Genomic DNA, 23,118 nt, shown 5'->3' with positions numbered 1-23,118 from the left:
ACAACTTTATTCTGCTTTTGCTCATTTAAATTCTGCACTGGTTCAACAGGCGGAACTTGATCTAAATTGTAATCCGATGAATGAACTTTGACATCTGAGCAATGGCAAACTACCCACTGCATTGCGTGTTGTGAGACTAATTGAGCAACACCTTAATCACCCATCAAGGAGAATGATGCACTGAAAGGATGGATTTTGGATTTGGTTGGGCAAAATTGTATCGTCGAGATATTCTGGATAGAAAAAGCATTCATTTAAGATTTGCAATTAAAAACATTAAAAAAAAGAACAACAAAGTTGTAACTACAATCACACCGAGGGATTGTCAACTCAAGACCAAAGGGAATGATGGTAATCACAGGAGTTCAATGAGCATGAGAAAAGGACCAGAAGGTGAAACATTCCATTGAAGGGTTCCAAGTTGATTTAAATTTCCTTCAATGATGACAGCTCATATGAACATAAGAGAAACTCGAAAACATCTCAAAATGTAAAGCCAGTCTTTGTCTGCTTTGTATTCGAACTTGATGAAAACAACAACAAACAAGAAAAAGAGTAATCGGAGATTGCAGACCCTCGCCAGGACTTCATTTAAGTGGTGTATATTTTTTTTTTATAGATTTTAGGATAAATCCAATATGACTGCCAAACCATGTGACCAATGACATCACATGTGTGAACCTTTTGTTCCTCATGGACAGGCGGTCATAAGTGTAAGTTTTGCCTCGATCTGTTCAGTCACTTCAGAGAAGAAGATTTCTGAAGGTTATAAAAAACAACAACATGGCTGCCGAATCACGTGACCGATGACGCCATCAATTTTTTTTTCTGTGTACCATTTTATCCCAAGATAACCCTCAAATTTTTTCATACTGATCGGATGTAGCATTCTACATATGCAATGATGACGTCATTACGAAGGCACCTGTGACGTCATAAGAAAATCACATCTTCCTCTTATGTGGCGACTTCAATTGTCATCACGCCAGTTGGCTAGGTGTGGGTACCTCTCTCACCTGCCATGGGACGTCAGCAAAAGCTTTCTGTGACTCATTGGGACTGACTCAATCGGTCAACTTCCCGACCCGGATCTCAACCAATGGTACTCCATCTCTTCTGGATCTGATTTTGACAAATTTCCCTGACAATATCTGCTGCTCTTCCTTCGCTCCAATTGGTTCTTCTGACCACGTCCTTGTTAAAGTGGACATCTCTCTGGCTGTCATCAGAGAACCACCTCACCGCCGTCGAGTCTGGCATTTCACTCAAGCCGACTGGCAGGGTCTCCGAGCAGCCATCAAACTTACAGACTGGTCTCCTATCACTACTTTCTCAAACATCAACTCATCCTGGGAATTCTTTCAAAGAAACTTGCTCTCCCTCATGCACAGATTTATCCCCTCTCGTGTTCAGTTGTCTTACCCTTCCTCCCGCCCTTGGTTTACTGAAGCTTGTGGCGAGGCAGTTGTCCTGAAACAACTTGCCTTTGCCTCATGGAAAGCAAACCCAACTGAGGGCAATCTCAGTTCTTTCCACAAAGCTCGGAACAAGTATGTATCTACCCTCAGGAGAGCCAGAAAACAACATCTTTCTCATCTCAAGTCTGAACTCTCAGACCTCTCTCCCTCCTCAAAATCCTGGTGGCGTTTAATCAAATCTGTTTCTGGTGTATGTTCCCCCTCCATCCCCTCCCTTACCTCAAATGGTCGCACTGCTGATTCCACACGTGATAAAGCTGAATGTCTAAACTCGGTGTTTGCAGCTAAATCTTGTGTCCCAAACCCATCACTATCTCTACCCACTTTACCCAGTCGCACCCAACTGTCCCTGGACTCTGTATCCTTTTCTCTGACAAGGTGGAGAGCTTGCTTTCAAACCTCGAGTCAGATTCTGCAACCGGTCCAGACGGCATCAGCCCACGTGTCCTCAAAGCCTGCTCTTCTGCTCTTGCTCACCCTCTCTCTGTTCTATTCACCCTCTCATTTTCCCAAGGTCATCTGCCATCTGCTTGGAAATCTGCTAACATCACTGCCCTGCATAAAAAGGTGCAAAAACAGATCCCTGTAACTACAGACCAATCAGCCTTCTCCCAATCATCAGCAAGGTTATGGAATCCATCATTGCTTCAGACATGAAATCCTTCCTCTTCTCCAATGGCTTGATTTCCAATCATCAATTTGGTTTCAGACCAGGTCACTCTACCCTGGATATGCTGCTACTGCTCTCCCATCAATGGATGGAGGTCCTCAATGCCAGACAGGAAATCCGAGCCGTATCCCTGGACATATCACGTGCTTTTGACACAGTCTGGCACCCTGCCCTACTCACCAAACTCTCTTCCCATGGTATTCAAGGCCATCTCCACTCATGGCTCGCAGACTTCCTCTCCTGTCGCAGTCAACGTGTGGCCCTAAATGGAGTTCTTTCATCCCCTCTTCCTGTGCAGGCTGGAGTTCCTCAAGGTAGCGTTCTGGGCCCTGTTCTCTTCTTGGTTTTCATCAATGATCTCTCGGACTCTCTGGAAAATCCTCTATTTCTCTTTGCCGATGACTCCACCCTCTGCCGTACCATCTGTCATCCCTCAGACCGGCAAGCAGCAGCTTCTTCGCTCACTGCAGATCTGGATAAAATCACAAACTGGTCCAACACGTGGAACATGTCTTTCAATCCACACAAATCTCACACTCTCACTATGTCTCTTCGAAAGGACCGTTTACAAAACCCCCCATCCACTTTCTCAACAATCCTCTGGAAGAAGTCTTTTCTTTCAAGCTTCTGGGTCTCACTATCTGCCATGACCTTTCCTGGGAAAGTCACATTTCCAACCTTGCCTCAAAAGCCAGTCGCCGACTAGAGAATCCTCCGTCGTGCAAAGTCCTTCCTCGGCCCTCTTGAGCTCCTGACTACTTACAAAGCTTTTGTCCGTAGCCTGATGGAGTACTGCTCTCCCCTCTGGGCTGGTGCTCCTGCCTCCCACCTTTCTCAACTTCACGCTGTCGAAACCAGGGCTTTTAAGATCATTGGCATCTCCCGCAATGAAGCTGAGTCTTTGGGCCTCTCACTCAATCACCGCAGGTTGGTCGGTGGTCTTTCTGTCTTCTACCGACTCCTCTCCAGCCTTGCCCCCCCTGCTCTCTCTGCGATTTGTCCCAACCACATTTCCACAGGGCGCTCAAGGTCCGCCAACAACCCCTTCTGGTAAAACTACCAAAATCACGAATCACTGCTCATCTTCACTCTTTCATTCCTCTTTTTTCCCGCCTTTGGAATAAACTTCCTCACTCTATTCTTTCCCATTCTTCCCTCCAGGCTTTCAAAACAGCTGTTCACCACCACCTCTTATCTTCCCCCATCCAAATCCTCGATCTTTTCTACCCCGTTAATCCCACCCATGCCCACTTCCTTCAATTCTCCTGCCTTCCTTCCTGAAAGTCCCTGTAATGTCCATCTTCTCCTCGCCATGTTCCCCGTCCCATCCCCATCCCTCTCCCTTCCACAGTTCACCTGTGTCTGTTCCCCAATGTTTTGTCCCTTCCACTCCCACCCCTCTTGTCTCATGCCTCCTTGCTGTGAGTTGTGTGTTAGCTCTCATACGAGCCTCGACCAAGGTATACAAAAAAAAAAAAAAAAAAAAAAAAAAAATAATAATAATCTTCCCCGTGAGGAGCGCTTGCTATGTGCCAAGTTTCAATTTTTTCCTTGGTGCGGTTTAAGAGATACAGAGGTCCAAAGTTTTTTCCATTTTTCAATGTGGCTGCCACACCACGTGACCTATGACATCATAATTATCATTGAAACATTTTCCATGAGAAGTCCCACCTGTGTTGAAAATTTTGTCTCAATCCGACAAGCAGTTGCGGAGAAAAAGACGAAAGTTCTGTGCAGACAGACAGACAGACAGACAAACAAACAAGCAGTCATAGACTGGTACTTACGAAATCGTCAACTTGACCTCTGACCTTGTCTAATAAAAGCTGTCTCTGGAGAAGGTAGCGATGCAAACCAGAAGTTTCTACGATGATTCTGTACCAAACCATCAAAAATCGTAACTTCGACCGAAGCAAAAATCTCCATTTGTCCACGCAATTATTTTATATTATTTTATCAAAGTCACAAAACCGTAATATTCGGCCATCCACCAACAATCTTTACATAATCTGATGGCTTAGCAAGTCAGGCATGCAACGATAACCTTTATTGGGATAAAAAAATGACTTTTAAACACCATCTTTATCGAAAACACTGTCAGCGCGCACAGGCAAAACCTTTACGTGACTCAACGCCGCGTCTGCTCGAGCGCGCTGCACCACGTGACGAGCCGTGAAGCGGCGAGTGAAATATCCTTTTATACAATCTTAAAACGTCTCCAAAACATCCGATTTTTACCAGAATTTTGACAACCGAGTTTTAAGCGCCCTAAGCAATCGCAAAAACCGAAGACAAAATTAAAATCGAAGTTAAAACGAACTCGTAACATCGATCGAAGCAAAAATACTCCATTTCTCCACATGAATTTACGGAATTATGTTTGACCTCACTGTGACGTTGACCTTTGACCGATTTTGACCAAAATCTAATCAGCGCTAGCCATCACCCTCCTGAATCACGTGGTGTAATTTGACATTGGTAGCTTCTTCCCTTCTTGAGTTATCGTGCCTACAAACAAACACACAAACACACACACACACACACAAACAAACAAACACACAAACAGAGGACAGAAGTCATCAATATAGTTACGAAATCTTTAGATTTCGTAAGTAACAAACAGACTCAAATGCAATCTGCCTCTCCTTCGGAGAGGGCAACAAGAAAAAGAGCGATCAGAGATTGCAGACCCTCACCAAGACTTGTGTTGTGTGGTGTTTGTGTTGTGTTTGTGTGGTGTATTTGGTGTGGTGTTTGTGTACTGGTGTGTTACGTAATTAATAAGAGACATAATTAGAACTGCCACTTTATGACTGCCGGCAGTGATGACCGGGTACCAAGACGTCCCGCTTTGATCGGATACCTGACCCTGACCCATGACGTTTTTCATTATTATTCAAATGAATTCAGAATGGGATTAAAATCAATTAAATTCAAATCAAATGGAAGAGCAAATCTGTACAAACCCTGAATTGGAGTAATCAATCATAAGGAACCTGAACCGAGATCGAGTCATCAGGAGGAACCTGGATAGGGAAAGGATTCGCGTTTCAGCTGCTACTGCTCTCCCCTCAAACCGACCCAGGAACAGCCAAGTGAGTGTTATTCAAAAAAAAAAATAATCAAAAAGAACCTTGATCAAAAAATTAAATAATTCTGGCTGCCAGACCATGTGACCTATCAATTATTCGTGAATACCCTGGTATCCCCATGGGTTGGGGAACATTTGTGTGAAGATTTTTCTCCATCTGTCTTGCCGTTCTGGAGAAGAGGATTTTTACTGGTTTCGGGTATATCCAATATGGCTGCCAAACCATGTGATCTATGACATCATACATGGTGAAAGTTTTGTTTCTCACATATGACGTCACAGATATGGATCGGCGGTCACAAATGTAAAGTTTCACGTCGATCTGTTTCACACAATACTGCGATCCCATGTTCAAATCCCACACACACCGTAGATTTAACAATTGTCTCCTCAATTGATGTCCTTGGAATTCACGTAAAGTTACCGCACAACATTGTCTCCTCGTGTCCTCGTATCCATGTGAAGGTACACTCGCGTTTGCTCACACCGTTGCGCTGCATTCCTTTGATAGGCAAGCCATCACCGGCACCCTGAAAAAATTCCAAATTCCTGCCCTAACCAGCAGAGGGCGTCGCACCAGCGGCACAGTCACCCTCAGCCAATGATGCTACCCCGCAGCCTTGTGCTGCATACGAACGAAGAAGAAGTTGTGCTGCATTGTGATACTTCACAGGAACTTTACAGCGATGTTAAAACAATCACGGACACGTCGTACGGACATTTTGAAGCACGTCGCACGGAAGAAACACGACTTGGACAAAACGTGCACCCTCAACAAATACCGGGTGGGAATATCAAAGGGAACCTCGTATTTTTGAGTGCATTGAGTGAAGGTACACACAGAACAGGTGGTCATGTCCTTGGCTGACCGGAGAAACTGTACCCATTACTCTTCCTCTTTTACCTACATTTTTACAACGAACTGTCCATCATTCATAACGGGAGAGTTGCGAGCAGATTCCAAGTGACAAACAGAGAGCAGATGGAGCAGTGACCTGTGCCCTCGCAGTAAAGTATCAGGAATGTGCAATGTCAAAGCAACCAGGAAGTTTATACTCAAGTGAAGCGGAAAATAAAGATTCAAGGTCCCATTCACAGGGCAAGCACGATGTGAGTGGCATCAAACCTGGAGGCACTGGAGGGAGGGCATCGGTGGGAAGATGGCAAACCGGAGCAATCACCGACAACACCTCCATCAGCAACAAACCGGGACAATCACCGACAACACCTCCATCAGCAACAAACCGGGACACACGCGAGAGCAGTCACTGCAGACCGGTTACCTGGTTACCTGGTTACCGGGCATCAAGGGCACATTGATTACATCGATCAGCACAGCTGCCTTAGCCTGTGCCATATTCGTCTTTCTTCATTCACTCTCTGCACTAATTCAAGACATTTCATTAATTGCTCGATAGTGAGACAAGCAACAAGCTTGACCTCGAAACTCCAGCTGTTCCATCTGATGGACCCTTTATTGAGGTTTTGGGTCGGTGGAGCAGACAAGCGGATTGATTGATGCATTGCACGGATCATCGGGATGGTGTTTGACGGCATCTCAAATGAAAACAGCGACATCCTTCCCACGGAACACGTGGAGCAACGTCAAACGATGAGAGCCATGTTGGATTACAATGGAAAGATAAGAGTGTTCACAAGGAGTTATATTCACGAGGAAGCATCATGTCGGCTGCTTTGAGCACTGCAGAGATTGTCATCGTCGACGCGATCATTTAATGATGGGACAGCAGGGGACGCATGACATTCAATGAGTGTAGTGTTGCGTGTAGTTATACCGCGGGGAGCGTGCCGTGTACATGTGTGAAGGCTTCCAGGAACACAAACACATACATGTGGGTTTTCAATATGATATACGCACACTCATGTATATTCAGGTACGCATGGCGTACGTGTGTACGCATGGCGTACGTGCCTGCATTTTGTTAAGAGAGTACATGGAAAACTGTTTAGCAGAGGAAATTGAAACTTTAGCACATGTTACATGACCACATGATATGGCAGTCACTCTTTTGGGGTCAACAAAGGGCAGATTTCTAAAATTGTCAATTTTCATCCGATTGACTTCAAATTTGAACAGAATTTTCATTAAAAAAAAAAAAAAATGACCGTACGTGTGTCCATGTTTGTGTGTCACATGCGGAGAAGCAGACTGATTGATGAATTCCAAAAACTTTTTTTTTTCTGCAACCTTCATGTTGTTGCAAAGTCATGATAAAAAAAAAAAAAATGATGGGTCACGTGATCTGGCAGCGATCTTGGATCAAAGGGAAAATCTTTGAAAATCTTCGCAGGAGGAACCGTTAAACCGATCAATGCAAAAATTGAACTCATTGATCAATTACCCATGGCAAATATGGTTTGATAAAGATGACGTCATCGGTCACGTGGTCTGGCAGGCATATTAGATCAAATAAAAGTTAAAAAGCAAAACAGTTTCCTCGCACCAAGTCCTTCTCAAGAGTGCGTGAGGTATGTGCTTTCTGAACACCATATAGTTGTCTAATTACTGCGAAACAGAAGGGTTGTGAAAATGCTAAAAAAAAAGGTGATTTTTATTCTACAGTGTTCAAGTATATAATTTAATTAAAATAAAAGAAAGATTTTAAAGGTTGCAGAATATATTTTTTTTGGGGGGGTGGGGGGTGGGGGGAATTTACCGTTGTTGATCCAGGGTCGATGACATCACCTTATTTAACACGTTACTTGAGTTATTCGTGCTTGTTGTTTGTGTCCTTTATGACGTCGCTAAAAACAGTTTGGTTTCCTGTTTGGAATGATTAAAAATTTTGTTTGACCGCCAATCAGGCCGAGTAAAATACATGACGTCACTCCTCTCTGTGTACGTGTGATCGGGACAAATTCAGAGACACGGTAATGATGAACTACACGTTTGTTTTCCGATCCGTGTTCAAAATGTCACATTCAATTTAAATCAGGTTGTCCCTCGATCATAAACCGACGTTTGTAGAAAGACAGACAGACAGACAAAGTGGACCAATTACTTAACCAAGCGAGATAGGTTGTCCCTCCTGGACCACACATCATGCCGGTGCTGCACACAAACGACAGATGCTCATTAACACTAATGGTTCGTACCTGCCATGTGCCTATCCCACCCCTATGCCTGGAAGTAAAGGAGGATAAACCAATACGTGTCCACTCGATTGGAATAGCACCAGTGACCGCACGGAGTGGCACTCGACGATATGCACCACAAGTTGTCACACCTTACTGTGATCAATGTGTTACAGGGTGATTTCTTTCCACTTACTCTATGAGCAGCACCGTTTCAAACCCGTCCGAGGTCTCTCCGTCTCGAGCCGAGGAAATGCTCTCCAGCGATAGTCCCAAGAGGTCGTTTTGCTTTGTGCAGCGCACAGTCGGTCACTCGTGGAGATGGCCTAATTGTCCGAGGCCAGAACGTCGGGCGTCCGTAACAAGGTGGCACAACAGGTGCGAGCGTCCAGCCGAGAGGCGCGCTCCCGGAGCATAGCGCCCCCTCCAGCGTGCGCGTGCACTGCAAGCCAGGTGTGCGAGCGCAGAGATCAAACGAGATGCGCAGGTGAGGCCGAGCAAGAGACGACGATGTGGGGAGTGAGTCGAGTCAGGTGGTTCTTCAAGTATCACGACGTGCAATGTAAGGACATTTGCGCCATCTTGCACACCTTGCGAGGGACCACGGTACCGTCGGTAGTTTAAACAAAGAAGTAAAGTAACACTGAAGTGCGAGGAAAGGAAGGTTTGGAGGTGAGAGAGGGGTTTCCCCACTGTTACCATGAAAACATGATGTAACATTCGCCATTTATAAACAATCCGTCACGCATTGCACAGCAGGAGACGAACCGAATATCGGACAGGTGACACTCTGATAAACTTACCTACATGTTCCGATGTGAGCACACCAAGTGGCTAATCGATATTTAACACACCTGCCATTGTCTGTTCCGTGGTCCGAAGCCTCGTCATGGCAAGCTCGGATTACACTGGGTGGTTTGCCATTGCCTTCTCTGGGTTCTTGGAGCAGGGATTTGGAATTTGCTGAGGGTAATGGCTGGCACACAATGGCCTACTCTTTGAGAAACACACTGTGGTATCTTTCATATCATCAAGCGAATGGAAGCAGAAGGGAGATTCCACTTAATCTCACATCCGAGATACGACGTACTCACTGATGCGTCACCATACGTGCGCAATCCAAGGAAAGGAGCGCCGAGGAGGGGGGGGGGGATTTACTTTGTGTCTCCCTCCAAGCCACTCAGCACGATTCCCTTGCATGGGGAGTGACACTCTCCCTTTTAAAGGGGACCCGGATGATGGGGGTCCCACAGTTAGTATTGCCCCAGGGCCCATTGTAGCTATCGACGACCCCGTACAAGGGTCACGGATTGGGTTGGGAATCGAACCTACACTGCGCTACCTTTAAGACGCCACCCGAGCATCAAAGTGAATTGAGATCCCAATGGTGTTTACTCATCACCCACTGGATCCTAAAATGAACCCCATGGTGGTGAAGCGCACGCTCAGTGGTTGAATGTGTAGCGGAAACACGTGATCTATGGAAGTGAAGCGGTAGCAGATCGAGTGGACCGGGAAGATAAACTTACTCCTCTCCAGAGGGAGGGTCGTTGAAAGGGGACACGTCATGGACAAGCAGCACAGTGTACCTCCGAGTACCGGGGATGTAAATAAAGAGAAGTGCGTCCCTATCAAGGGGGGTGGGGGTGCAGCGAAGAGGCTTGACAAGAGCACGCACTGCGCACACCACTTGGGCTCAGTCTCGGCACACACGGATCACCGCCGTCGGTCTCTGTGCCACACATCCCTCCAGGGTGTTGTTGGTTAGCAAAACCAGTCCATTACAGCTGTCTGGCATTTTTGGCCATTCGTGGGATCGTTATTGGCGCTGAGAGGAAACAATGAAGCGAACGGAAAATTTGGTCGTCACATCGACATTGCACTTGGACAGTGGACCCTTACAATAATGTAGCACCAATCAACACAGTGGACCCTCATAATAATGTAGCACCAATCAACACAGTGGACCCTCATAATAATGTAGCACCAATCAACACAGTGGACCCTCATAATAATGTAGCACCAATCAACACAGTGGACCCTTTCAATAATGTAGCACCAATCAACACAGTGGACCCTCATAATAATGTAGTACCAATCAACACAGTGGACCCTTACAATAATGTAGCACCAATCAACACAGTGGACCCTTACAATAATGTAGCACCAATCAACACAGTGGACCCTCATAATAATGTAGCACCAATCAACACAGTGGACCCTCATAATAATGTAGCACCAATCAACACAGTGGACCCTCATAATAATGTAGCACCAATCAACACAGTGGACCCTTTCAATAATGTAGCACCAATCAACACAGTGGACCCTCATAATAATGTAGTACCAATCAACACAGTGGACCCTTACAATAATGTAGCACCAATCAACACAGTGGACCCTTACAATAATGTAGCACCAATCAACACAGTGGACCCTTTCAATAATGTAGCACCAATCAACACAGTGGACCCTCATAATAATGTAGCACCAATCAACACAGTGGACCCTCATAATAATGTAGCACCAATCAACACAGTGGACCCTTACAATAATGTAGCACCAATCAACACAGTGGACCCTTTCAATAATGTAGCACCAATCAACACAGTGGACCCTTACAATAATGTAGCACCAATCAACACAGTGGACCCTTACAATAATGTAGCACCAATCAACACAGTGGACCCTTTCAATAATGTAGCACCAATCAACACAGTGGACCCTCATAATAATGTAGCACCAATCAACACAGTGGACCCTTACAATAATGTAGCACCAATCAACACAGTGGACCCTTACAATAATGTAGCACCAATCAACACAGTGGACCCTCATAATAATGTAGTACCAATCAACACAGTGGACCCTCATAATAATGTAGCACCAATCAACACAGTGGACCCTCATAATAATGTAGTACCAATCAACACAGTGGACCCTCATAATAATGTAGCACCAATCAACACAGTGGACCCTTTCAATAATGTTGCACCAATCAACACAGTGGACCCTCATAATAATGTAGTACCAATCAATACAGTGGACCCTTACAATAATGTAGTACCAATCAACACAGTGGACCCTCATAATAATGTTGCACCAATCAACACAGTGGACCCTTACAATAATGTAGTACCAATCAACACAGTGGACCCTTACAATAATGTAGCACCAATCAACACAGTGGACCCTCATAATAATGTAGTACCAATCAACACAGTGGACCCTCATAATAATGTAGCACCAATCAACACAGTGGACCCTCATAATAATGTAGCACCAATCAACACAGTGGACCCTCATAATAATGTAGCACCAATCAACACAGTGGACCCTCATAATAATGTAGCACCAATCAACACAGTGGACCCTTTCAATAATGTAGCACCAATCAACACAGTGGACCCTCATAATAATGTAGTACCAATCAACACAGTGGACCCTTACAATAATGTAGCACCAATCAACACAGTGGACCCTTACAATAATGTAGCACCAATCAACACAGTGGACCCTCATAATAATGTAGCACCAATCAACACAGTGGACCCTCATAATAATGTAGCACCAATCAACACAGTGGACCCTCATAATAATGTAGCACCAATCAACACAGTGGACCCTTTCAATAATGTAGCACCAATCAACACAGTGGACCCTCATAATAATGTAGTACCAATCAACACAGTGGACCCTTACAATAATGTAGCACCAATCAACACAGTGGACCCTTACAATAATGTAGCACCAATCAACACAGTGGACCCTCATAATAATGTAGTACCAATCAACACAGTGGACCCTCATAATAATGTAGCACCAATCAACACAGTGGACCCTCATAATAATGTAGCACCAATCAACACAGTGGACCCTTACAATAATGTAGCACCAATCAACACAGTGGACCCTTTCAATAATGTAGCACCAATCAACACAGTGGACCCTTACAATAATGTAGCACCAATCAACACAGTGGACCCTTACAATAATGTAGCACCAATCAACACAGTGGACCCTTTCAATAATGTAGCACCAATCAACACAGTGGACCCTCATAATAATGTAGCACCAATCAACACAGTGGACCCTTACAATAATGTAGCACCAATCAACACAGTGGACCCTTACAATAATGTAGCACCAATCAACACAGTGGACCCTCATAATAATGTAGTACCAATCAACACAGTGGACCCTCATAATAATGTAGCACCAATCAACACAGTGGACCCTCATAATAATGTAGCACCAATCAACACAGTGGACCCTCATAATAATGTAGCACCAATCAACACAGTGGACCCTTTCAATAATGTAGTACCAATCAACACAGTGGACCCTCATAATAATGTAGCACCAATCAACACAGTGGACCCTTACAATAATGTAGTACCAATCAACACAGTGGACCCTCATAATAATGTAGCACCAATCAACACAGTGGACCCTTTCAATAATGTAGCACCAATCAACACAGTGGACCCTCATAATAATGTAGTACCAATCAACACAGTGGACCCTCATAATAATGTAGCACCAATCAACACAGTGGACCCTTTCAATAATGTTGCACCAATCAACACAGTGGACCCTCATAATAATGTAGTACCAATCAATACAGTGGACCCTTACAATAATGTAGTACCAATCAACACAGTGGACCCTCATAATAATGTAGCACCAATCAACACAGTGGACCCTTACAATAATGTAGTACCAATCAACACAGTGGACCCTTACAATAATGTAGCACCAATCAACACAGTGGACCCTCATAATAATGTAGTACCAATCAACACAGTGGACCCTCATAATAATGTAGCACCAATCAACACAGTGGACCCTCATAATAATGTAGCACCAATCAACACAGTGGACCCTCATAATAATGTAGCACCAATCAACACAGTGGACCCTTTCAATAATGTAGCACCAATCAACACAGTGGACCCTCATAATAATGTAGTACCAATCAACACAGTGGACCCTTACAATAATGTAGCACCAATCAACACAGTGGACCCTTACAATAATGTAGCACCAATCAACACAGTGGACCCTCATAATAATGTAGTACCAATCAACACAGTGGACCCTCATAATAATGTAGCACCAATCAACACAGTGGACCCTCATAATAATGTAGCACCAATCAACACAGTGGACCCTTACAATAATGTAGCACCAATCAACACAGTGGACCCTTTCAATAATGTAGCACCAATCAACACAGTGGACCCTTACAATAATGTAGCACCAATCAACACAGTGGACCCTTACAATAATGTAGCACCAATCAACACAGTGGACCCTTTCAATAATGTAGCACCAATCAACACAGTGGACCCTCATAATAATGTAGCACCAATCAACACAGTGGACCCTTACAATAATGTAGCACCAATCAACACAGTGGACCCTTACAATAATGTAGCACCAATCAACACAGTGGACCCTCATAATAATGTAGTACCAATCAACACAGTGGACCCTCATAATAATGTAGCACCAATCAACACAGTGGACCCTCATAATAATGTAGCACCAATCAACACAGTGGACCCTCATAATAATGTAGCACCAATCAACACAGTGGACCCTTTCAATAATGTAGTACCAATCAACACAGTGGACCCTCATAATAATGTAGCACCAATCAACACAGTGGACCCTGACAATAATGTAGCACCAATCAACACAGTGGACCCTCATAATAATGTAGCACCAATCAACACAGTGGACCCTTTCAATAATGTAGCACCAATCAACACAGTGGACCCTCATAATAATGTAGTACCAATCAACACAGTGGACCCTCATAATAATGTAGCACCAATCAACACAGTGGACCCTTTCAATAATGTTGCACCAATCAACACAGTGGACCCTCATAATAATGTAGTACCAATCAATACAGTGGACCCTTACAATAATGTAGTACCAATCAACACAGTGGACCCTCATAATAATGTAGCACCAATCAACACAGTGGACCCTTACAATAATGTAGTACCAATCAACACAGTGGACCCTTACAATAATGTAGCACCAATCAACACAGTGGACCCTCATAATAATGTAGTACCAATCAACACAGTGGACCCTCATAATAATGTAGCACCAATCAACACAGTGGACCCTCATAATAATGTAGCACCAATCAACACAGTGGACCCTCATAATAATGTAGCACCAATCAACACAGTGGACCCTTTCAATAATGTAGCACCAATCAACACAGTGGACCCTCATAATAATGTAGTACCAATCAACACAGTGGACCCTTACAATAATGTAGCACCAATCAACACAGTGGACCCTTACAATAATGTAGCACCAATCAACACAGTGGACCCTCATAATAATGTAGCACCAATCAATACAGTGGACCCTCATAATATCGCACCAATCAATACAGTGGACCCTTACAATAAATGTAGCATCAATCAACACAGTGGACCCTCATAATATCGCACCAATCAATACAGTGTACCCTTACAATAAATGTAGCATCAATCAACACAGTGGACCCTTACAATAATGTAGCACCAATCAACACAGTGGACCCTTACAATAATGTAGCACCAATCAACACAGTGGACCTTCATAATATCGCACCAATTAATACAGTGGACCCTCATAATATCGCACCAATCAATACAGTGGACCCTTACAATAAATGTAGCATCAATCAACACAGTGGACCCTTACAATAATGTAGCACCAATCAATACAGTGGACCCTCATAATAATGTAGTACCCATCAACACAGTGGACCCTCATAATAATGTAGCACCAATCAACACAGTGGACCCTCATAATAATGTAGCACCAATCAACACAGTGGACCCTCATAATAATGTAGCACCAATCAACACAGTGGACCCTTTCAATAATGTAGTACCAATCAACACAGTGGACCCTCATAATAATGTAGCACCAATCAACACAGTGGACCCTTACAATAATGTAGTACCAATCAACACAGTGGACCCTCATAATAATGTAGCACCAATCAACACAGTGGACCCTTTCAATAATGTAGCACCAATCAACACAGTGGACCCTCATAATAATGTAGTACCAATCAACACAGTGGACCCTTACAATAAATGTAGCATCAATCAACACAGTGGACCCTTACAATAATGTAGCACCAATCAATACAGTGGACCCTCATAATATCGCACCAATCAATACAGTGGACCCTTACAATAAATGTAGCATCAATCAACACAGTGGACCCTCATAATATCGCACCAATCAATACAGTGGACCCTTACAATAAATGTAGCATCAATCAACACAGTGGACCCTTACAATAATGTAGCACCAATCAACACAGTGGACCCTTACAATAATGTAGCACCAATCAACACAGTGGACCCTTACAATAATGTAGCACCAATCAACACAGTGGACCCTCATAATAATGTAGCACCAATCAACACAGTGGATCCTCATAATATCGCACCAATCAACACAGTAGGCTCTCATAATAATATATCACAATGTTGCTCACAAGACAATCGCGTTCCGATACTCCCTGTGAGGGTCTGCTTCGGGTACATACCTGCAGCTGGGAGACCGCACAGATTCCCCTCCCGCCCCCCTTGCACCCCCGCCCGTCATAATAAACATCTCGGGCTGAAAACTCACCTGCGAGCAACCGGGCTGGGACCACGAGCAGCAGCAAGAGCGGCCAGGACACGGGCATGTCAGCGCCGTCTGTGCTCGCCGGCGGGGAGAGATAGCGGAAGAAGAGGGAGAGAGGTCCAGCGATGGGGGGAGAGAAAGGTGGAGGGAAAGAGTGAGGGAGAGAGGGTCCGAAGGAGAGAGAGGTCCAGCGATGGGGAGGGAGAGAGAGAGAGAGAGGGAGAGAGAGAGAGAGGGAGAGAGAGGGAGAGAGAGAGAGAGAGAGAGAGAGAGAGAGAGAGAGAGAACTAAGGATGATGAGAAAAGGAGAGGGAGAGAGGGAGGGGGAGGAGGGGGCGGCGAGAGGGCGGGGGAGGAGGGGGTTGAGAGAGGAAGGAGGAGGAGGGGGTTGAGAGAGGAAGGAGGAGGAGGGGGTTGAGAGAGGAAGGAGGGGGTTGAGAGAGTGGGGGTGAGGGGAGTTGAGGGAGGGGGTTGAAAAAGGGAGGGTTGAGAGAGGAGGTTACTTGAGAAGAGTGGTTTGGGGGAGGGGTGGGGTGGTGGGACAAGGTTAGCTCATGAGAGAGGGGAGTTGAGAGAAGATGGGGGCGGGGTTGAGAGAGACAAAATAATTGAGGTTGGGGAGGGGTTATCGAAGGAAAGAGATGAGGTGGAGTGAGAGGAGCTCCGAGGAAATTGGAGCCCAGAGAGCAAGACAGGGCAGGGTCTCAGGGGCAGGGTCTCACGGGCAGGGTCTCACGGGCAGGGTCTCACGGGCAGGGTCTCAGGGGCAGGGTCTCAGGGGCAGGGTCTCACGGGCAGGATCTTACGGGCAGGGTCTCAGGGGCAGGGTCTCACGGGCAGGGTCTCACGGGCAGGGTCTCTGGGGCAGGGTCTCACGGGCAGGGTCTCACGGGCAGGGTCTCACTGGCAGGGTCTCACGGGCAGGGTCTCACTGGCAGGGTCTCACGGGCAGGGTCTCACGGGCAGGGTCTCAGGGGCAGGGTCTCACGGGCAGGGTCTCACGGGTAGGGTCTCACGGGCAGGATCTCAGGGGCAGGGTCTCACGGGCAGGGTCTCACGGGCAGGGTCTCACGGGCAGGGTCTCAGGGGCAGGGTCTCAGGGGCAGGGTCTCAGGGGCAGGGTCTCAGGGGCAGGGTCTCAGGGGCAGGGTCTCACGGGCAGGGTCTCACGGGCAGGGTGCGCCGTTTGTCGCGTTCCGAAGCCGGATCGATGTCCCTTACTGTTTGGACCACAAGGGAAGGAGCCCAAAGCACAATTCGAAGTGAAACAATAAAGTAAATGAAAGGGAGCGCGTGTTGGACGAAGATCGAGGGAATGAGGTGGAGACGAGAAACGCGCGAAACTAAACGAGAATTGTCTGCATTGGACGAGAGAATGCACCAAAGTGAGGGACTTCAGGACGGACCAAGTCCACACAGACCCGGGGGTCTCTGTTCACGTTTGTTTTTAATCAAACATCTTCGCGCGATTCGTTCCTCCGCAATCGATCTCCACGGACACTCGACGCTCCACTGGTTACGCCTGTCCGGACGCTTGGCGGGAGCGCCGCGCGCGGTGATTCTTTGTCCCATTTCACTCTTTCCCCGTTATTTTATTTCCGGCTCGTCGGACGAGGTAACTTGCTGGTGAAGAACAAATGGGAGAATCTGCTTTGGTTCTTCGGTTCACTCGAGTCCGTTACATGTTAGTTCATTGGTCCTCACAGACCCGTCTGTCGTCCATGATACTCACACCTTCCTGGTTCCTGTTTGTTTGTTTTATTTTCGTGTTTCTCTTCTCCACGAGGGATGAAAGTTTATACCCGCATCGGTCCACAGTCCACACCCTCGTTTTGTCCATTTCGACCAAAAGGTGAAAATGTCGAGCGACGGAGTCGGACAAAAGTCGAGAGAAATCATCAATTCGTGAGGAAAAGGTGAGTTCGTTCTTTTGTGTCGAACGTTGCGAACTTCGTCATCGATTTGGTCATCTTGAGATAATTGGTTAATTAATCCTTCGAGAAACGACATCTTTCACTCTCCTTTCTCTGTATTCGCGACACCTCGAACCAACACCTCGAACCAACACCTAGAACCGACACCGAGAACAAACACCGAGAACCAACACCGAGAACCGACACCTCGAACCAACGCCTAGAACCGACCCTTCGAATCGACACCTCGAACCGACACATAGAACCGACACCCAGAACAGACACCTCGAACCGACCCCAAGAACCGACACCTCAAACCAACACCTCAAACCGACACCGAGAAGCAACACCTCCAACCAGCACCTAGAACCGACACCTAGAACCAACGCCTCGAACCAACACCTCAAACCGACACCAAGAACCAACACCTTGACCCGACACCTCCAACCGACACCTATAACCGACAACTCGAACCGACACCTCAAACCGACACCTAGAACCGACACCTCAAACCGACACCTCAAACCGACACCGAGAAGCAACACCTCGAATCAGCACCTAGAACCGACACCTAGAACCGACACCGAGAACAAACACCGAGAACCGACACCTCGAACCGACACCTCAAACCGACGCCTAGAACCGACCCTTCGAATCGACACCTCGAACCGACACATAGAACCGACACCCAGAACAGACACCTCAAACCGACCCCTCGAACCGACACTGAGAACCGACACATAGAACCGACACCCAGAACAGACACCTCGAACCGGCCCCTCGAACCGACCCCAAGAACCGACACCTCGAACCGACACCGGGAAGCAACACCTCCAACCAGCACCTAGAACCGACACCTAGAACCGACCCCTCGAACCAACACCTCAAACCGACACCAAGAACCAACACCTTGAACCGACACCTCCAACCGACACCTATAACCGACAACTCGAACCGACACCTCAAACCGACCCCAAGAACCGACACCTCGAACCGACACCGGAAGCAACACCTCCAACCAGCACCTAGAACCGACACCTAGAACCGACCCCTCGAACCAACACCTCAAACCGACACCAAGAACCAACACCTTGAACCGACACCTCCAACCGACACCTATAACCGACAACTCGAACCGACACCTCAAACCGACACCTAGAACCGACACCTCAAACCGACACCTCAAACCGACACCGAGAAGCAACACCTCGAATCAGCACCTAGAACCGACACCTAGAACCGACACCGAGAACAAACACCGAGAACCGACACCTCGAACCGACACCTCAAACCGACGCCTAGAACCGACCCTTCGAATCGACACCTCGAACCGACACATAGAACCGACACCCAGAACAGACACCTCAAACCGACCCCTCGAACCGACACTGAGAACCGACACATAGAACCGACACCCAGAACAGACACCTCGAACCGACCCCTCGAACCGACCCCAAGAACCGACACCTCGAACCGACACCGGGAAGCAACACCTCCAACCAGCACCTAGAACCGACACCTAGAACCGACCCCTCGAACCAACACCTCAAACCGACACCAAGAACCAACACCTTGAACCGACACCTCCAACCGACACCTATAACCGACAACTCGAACCGACACCTCAAACCGACCCCAAGAACCGACACCTCGAACCGACACCGGGAAGCAACACCTCCAACCAGCACCTAGAACCGACACCTAGAACCGACCCCTCGAACCAACACCTCAAACCGACACCAAGAACCAACACCTTGAACCGACACCTCCAACCGACACCTATAACCGACAACTCGAACCGACACCTCAAACCGACACCTAGAACCGACACCTCAAACCGACACCTCAAACCGACACCGAGAAGCAACACCTCGAATCAGCACCTAGAACCGACACCTAGAACCGACACCGAGAACAAACACCGAGAACCGACACCTCGAACCGACACCTCGAACCGACGCCTAGAACCGACCCTTCGAATCGACACCTCGAACCGACACATAGAACCGACACCCAGAACAGACACCTCAAACCGACCCCTCGAACCGACACCGAGAACCGACACATAGAACCGACACCCAGAACAGACACCTCGAACCGACCCCTCGAACCGACCCCAAGAACCGACACCTCGAACCGACACCGGGAAGCAACACCTCCAACCAGCACCTAGAACCGACACCTAGAACCGACCCCTCGAACCAACACCTCAAACCGACACCAAGAACCAACACCTTGAACCGACACCTCCAACCGACACCTATAACCGACAACTCGAACCGACACCTCAAACCGACCCCTAGAACCGACCCCTAGAACCGACACCTCAAACCGACACCTCAAACCGACACCGAGAAGCAACACCTCGAATCAGCACCTAGAACCGACACCTAGAACCAACCCCTACAAACGACACCTAGAACTGACACCAAAAAACTGACCCCCAGAACAGACACCAAACAACCGACCCCTAGAACCGACACCTAGAACTGACCCCCAGAACCAACACCTAGAACCAACACCTAAAACCGTCCCCTCAAACCGACCCTTCGAACCAACATCTAGAACCGTCCCTTCGAACTGACACCTAGAACCGTCCGTTTGAACCGACCCTTCGAACCAACATCTAGAACCGTCCCTTCGAACCGACCCCTCAAACCGACCCTTCGAACCGTCCCCTCGAACCATCCCCTCGAACCGGCCCCTAGAACCGTCCCCTCGAACCAACCCCTCAAACCGACCCCTGGAACCGTCCCCTGGAACCAACACTGAGAACCATCCCCTCGAACTGACCCCTCGAACCGTCCCCTTGAACCGACACCGAGAACCGTCCCCAAGAACCATCCCCTCAAACCGTCCCCTCAAACTGACCCCTAGAACCGACCCCCAGAACTGTCCCCTAGAACCGACTCTCGAACTGTCCCTTCAAACCAACCTGTTGAACCCACCCCTCCAACCGACCCCTCGAACTGACCCCTCAAATAGTCACCTCCAATGGTCCCCTCAAACCGACCCTTCCAACCGTCCCCTTGAACCGACCCTCCATAGTGTCTATGCCAAACAGCCATTTCAGGGTAAAGTGTGCTTTAGCGTCATTATTAAGTTTTTTTGGTTGATTCATCATCTCTGAGCTATCCTGAATCACAATCAGCCGGGTGCCAGACTCCCACCCTTGAGGAATTTTTTTTGGAGGCGAAAAACAAAATGGCCACCACCGACTTTCGATAAATTCTGTTTTAGGCTAAATCTTCACTTCTAATGCACTTACTAACACAATTTTGGTGTCTACTACTATAGGGTGTCCCAAAAAAATATACAACTTTTAAAATGCATTGTTTGATCCTAAAAAAAAGCAGTAATTTTGTCACTAATGCTTCATTTCTTGTTGCAGAGACCCTGAAGTTTATTTTGATACCAAGCAAGCGCCAGAAAAATGCCAAGACTGACCGTACAACGGACGAAAATTGTTGAACTTTGGCACCGGACAAAAAGTGTCATACAGGTGCAACGTCTTTACTCGAGACATTTCGGTATCCACTTGCGCCATGCACCAAACTTTCGGACAATAAAGTGCACCATCGCAAAGTTTACCAATGTGGGAACCATCTGTGTCCTTCACAAGGGTCACAGTGGTCGGAAGAGGACAGGTCGTAGTGAAGAAAATGTGGAAATGGTGAGACAGGCGGTCGTTCAGAGTCCAAAAAAATCGATTTGACGACTTTCTGCGGAGACAAACATTCATAAGAGTACCGTTCAGAGGATCCTTCCCCAAGACATTCATGCCTTTCCAGACAAAATTCAAATGGAAACGGTGTTTACTGATCAATAGAAACGCAAATGACTCGACTTTGCAAATTGGTTCTCAGGAAAGTTGGAGGAAGATGCAGACTTCCTCAAAAAACTTCACATGATGGACGAATGCCATGCTCACTTGTCCGGGGAGGAAAACAAGCAAAACTTTCGGTACTGGGGAACTGAAAATCCTGGTAATGCATCAACTGAACTGGTGCCTAGATCTGTTCTCAAAATCACCATGTGGGTGGCGGTTGTTTGGTATGGGATAATTGGTCCATACTTCTTTGAAGATGACCAGGGACGCACTTGCACGGTAAACCAGAGGAACTATCGCGAAATGATTCAGGAATTCTATCTGCCTGAGTTACGTACTCAGGCCCATAGGAGAAACAACCTGATCCAGATGAGAACCCAGTGGTTCCAGCAGGATGGGGCACTGCCCCATACAGCCAGGGAAACAAGGCGTTTTCTCAACCAACATTTTGAGGGCCGCTTTATCTCCCTCTACGAAGACATTGAGTGGCCATGGTATTCCCCTGACCTTACTCCTCCAGACTTCTTCTTGTGGGGGTATCTCAAGGAGAGGATCTATGGAAACCCTCGGCCTCAGACTCTTGATCAGCTGAAGGAAAACATCCACCGAGAAATCCAGAACATTCCTCAGGAAACGTTTCCCAAAGTGATGGAGAACATGACAACGCGTTTGCAGGCAGTGATCGGACAACGTGGAGCCTACGTCGAACATGTGGTCAAAAAGAAAACGACGATTCTAAACCAAAATTTAAATTTTGGTGGCAATTTTGACATTGGTACAATAAACTTCAACCTTTCACCTTTTATCCAGCCATATATCTTTTTTTTAATATATGTTATGACCATCCTCTTTGCAGATGAAAAGTTGTATATTTTTTGGGGGGACACCCTGTATGTTTCATGCGACAGTCAAGGTAAACATTGATGATTCTCTCAAGATTGGACGATAACAGATGATGGAATTTGAATCTGGATGGCCAACAAGCTTCAACAAGACACTAACCAAGAAAGTGACCCTGATGACTTTGATCAAGAAGAGCATCAACCTGGATGGAAGCCCAGTATATGATACTGAATTGATCTACACCCGAGTCATATGTCCCCAACAATACAGGGATATTGATATCAAGGATGTCCTCTCTTATGAACTGTCCCCTGTCCCAGCCTCCTTGTTTAATGAGAGCGGTGCGATGCGGGCTCAGTCGAAAGCAATCCTGAAGACGAAACTCCAAGTTGAGCAATCAAGTAGAATCCAAGGTGTTCCAGATGCTGTCATCATCGATGGATGTGCCATGTTATGGAATGTGCATTGGCCCACAAATGGTACAGTTGATGATTATGTGATCAACTTCATGGAAACCATCAACTACCACCTGGAGT

The 23,118-nt window shown here is 46.8% G+C and overlaps 1 protein-coding gene and 1 long non-coding RNA gene across 2 annotated transcripts in view; one reads left to right on the top strand and one right to left on the bottom strand.

Annotated features, from left to right (window-relative positions):
* The window catches only part of LOC147022502 (contactin-associated protein-like 5), a 774,700-nt gene extending 758,417 nt beyond the window's left edge, over window positions 1–16,283 (bottom strand). Inside the window, exon 1 of the mRNA XM_085893466.1 lies at window positions 16,001–16,283. Coding sequence (XP_085749592.1) covers window positions 16,001–16,058 — 58 coding nt within the window. The 5' untranslated portion in view covers window positions 16,059–16,283. The remainder of the gene's footprint in view (window positions 1–16,000) is intronic.
* Window positions 16,284–17,394: 1,111 nt separating this feature from the next.
* On the top strand, window positions 17,395–22,542 carry LOC147022501 (uncharacterized). The gene is made up of 2 exons (XR_015061275.1): window positions 17,395–17,913; window positions 21,302–22,542. It is a non-coding gene; the product is annotated as an uncharacterized LOC147022501 (long non-coding RNA).
* The last annotated feature ends 576 nt before the right edge of the window (window positions 22,543–23,118 follow it).

The sequence above is a fragment of the Eptatretus burgeri genome, chromosome 8, assembly GCF_056783735.1.
Source record: "Eptatretus burgeri isolate ZD-2024b chromosome 8, Ebu_testis_v1, whole genome shotgun sequence".
Lineage (NCBI taxonomy): Eukaryota > Metazoa > Chordata > Myxini > Myxiniformes > Myxinidae > Eptatretus > Eptatretus burgeri.
The sequence above is the reverse complement of the archived record's forward strand: the minus strand, read 5'-3'. Positions and strand labels throughout refer to the sequence as shown.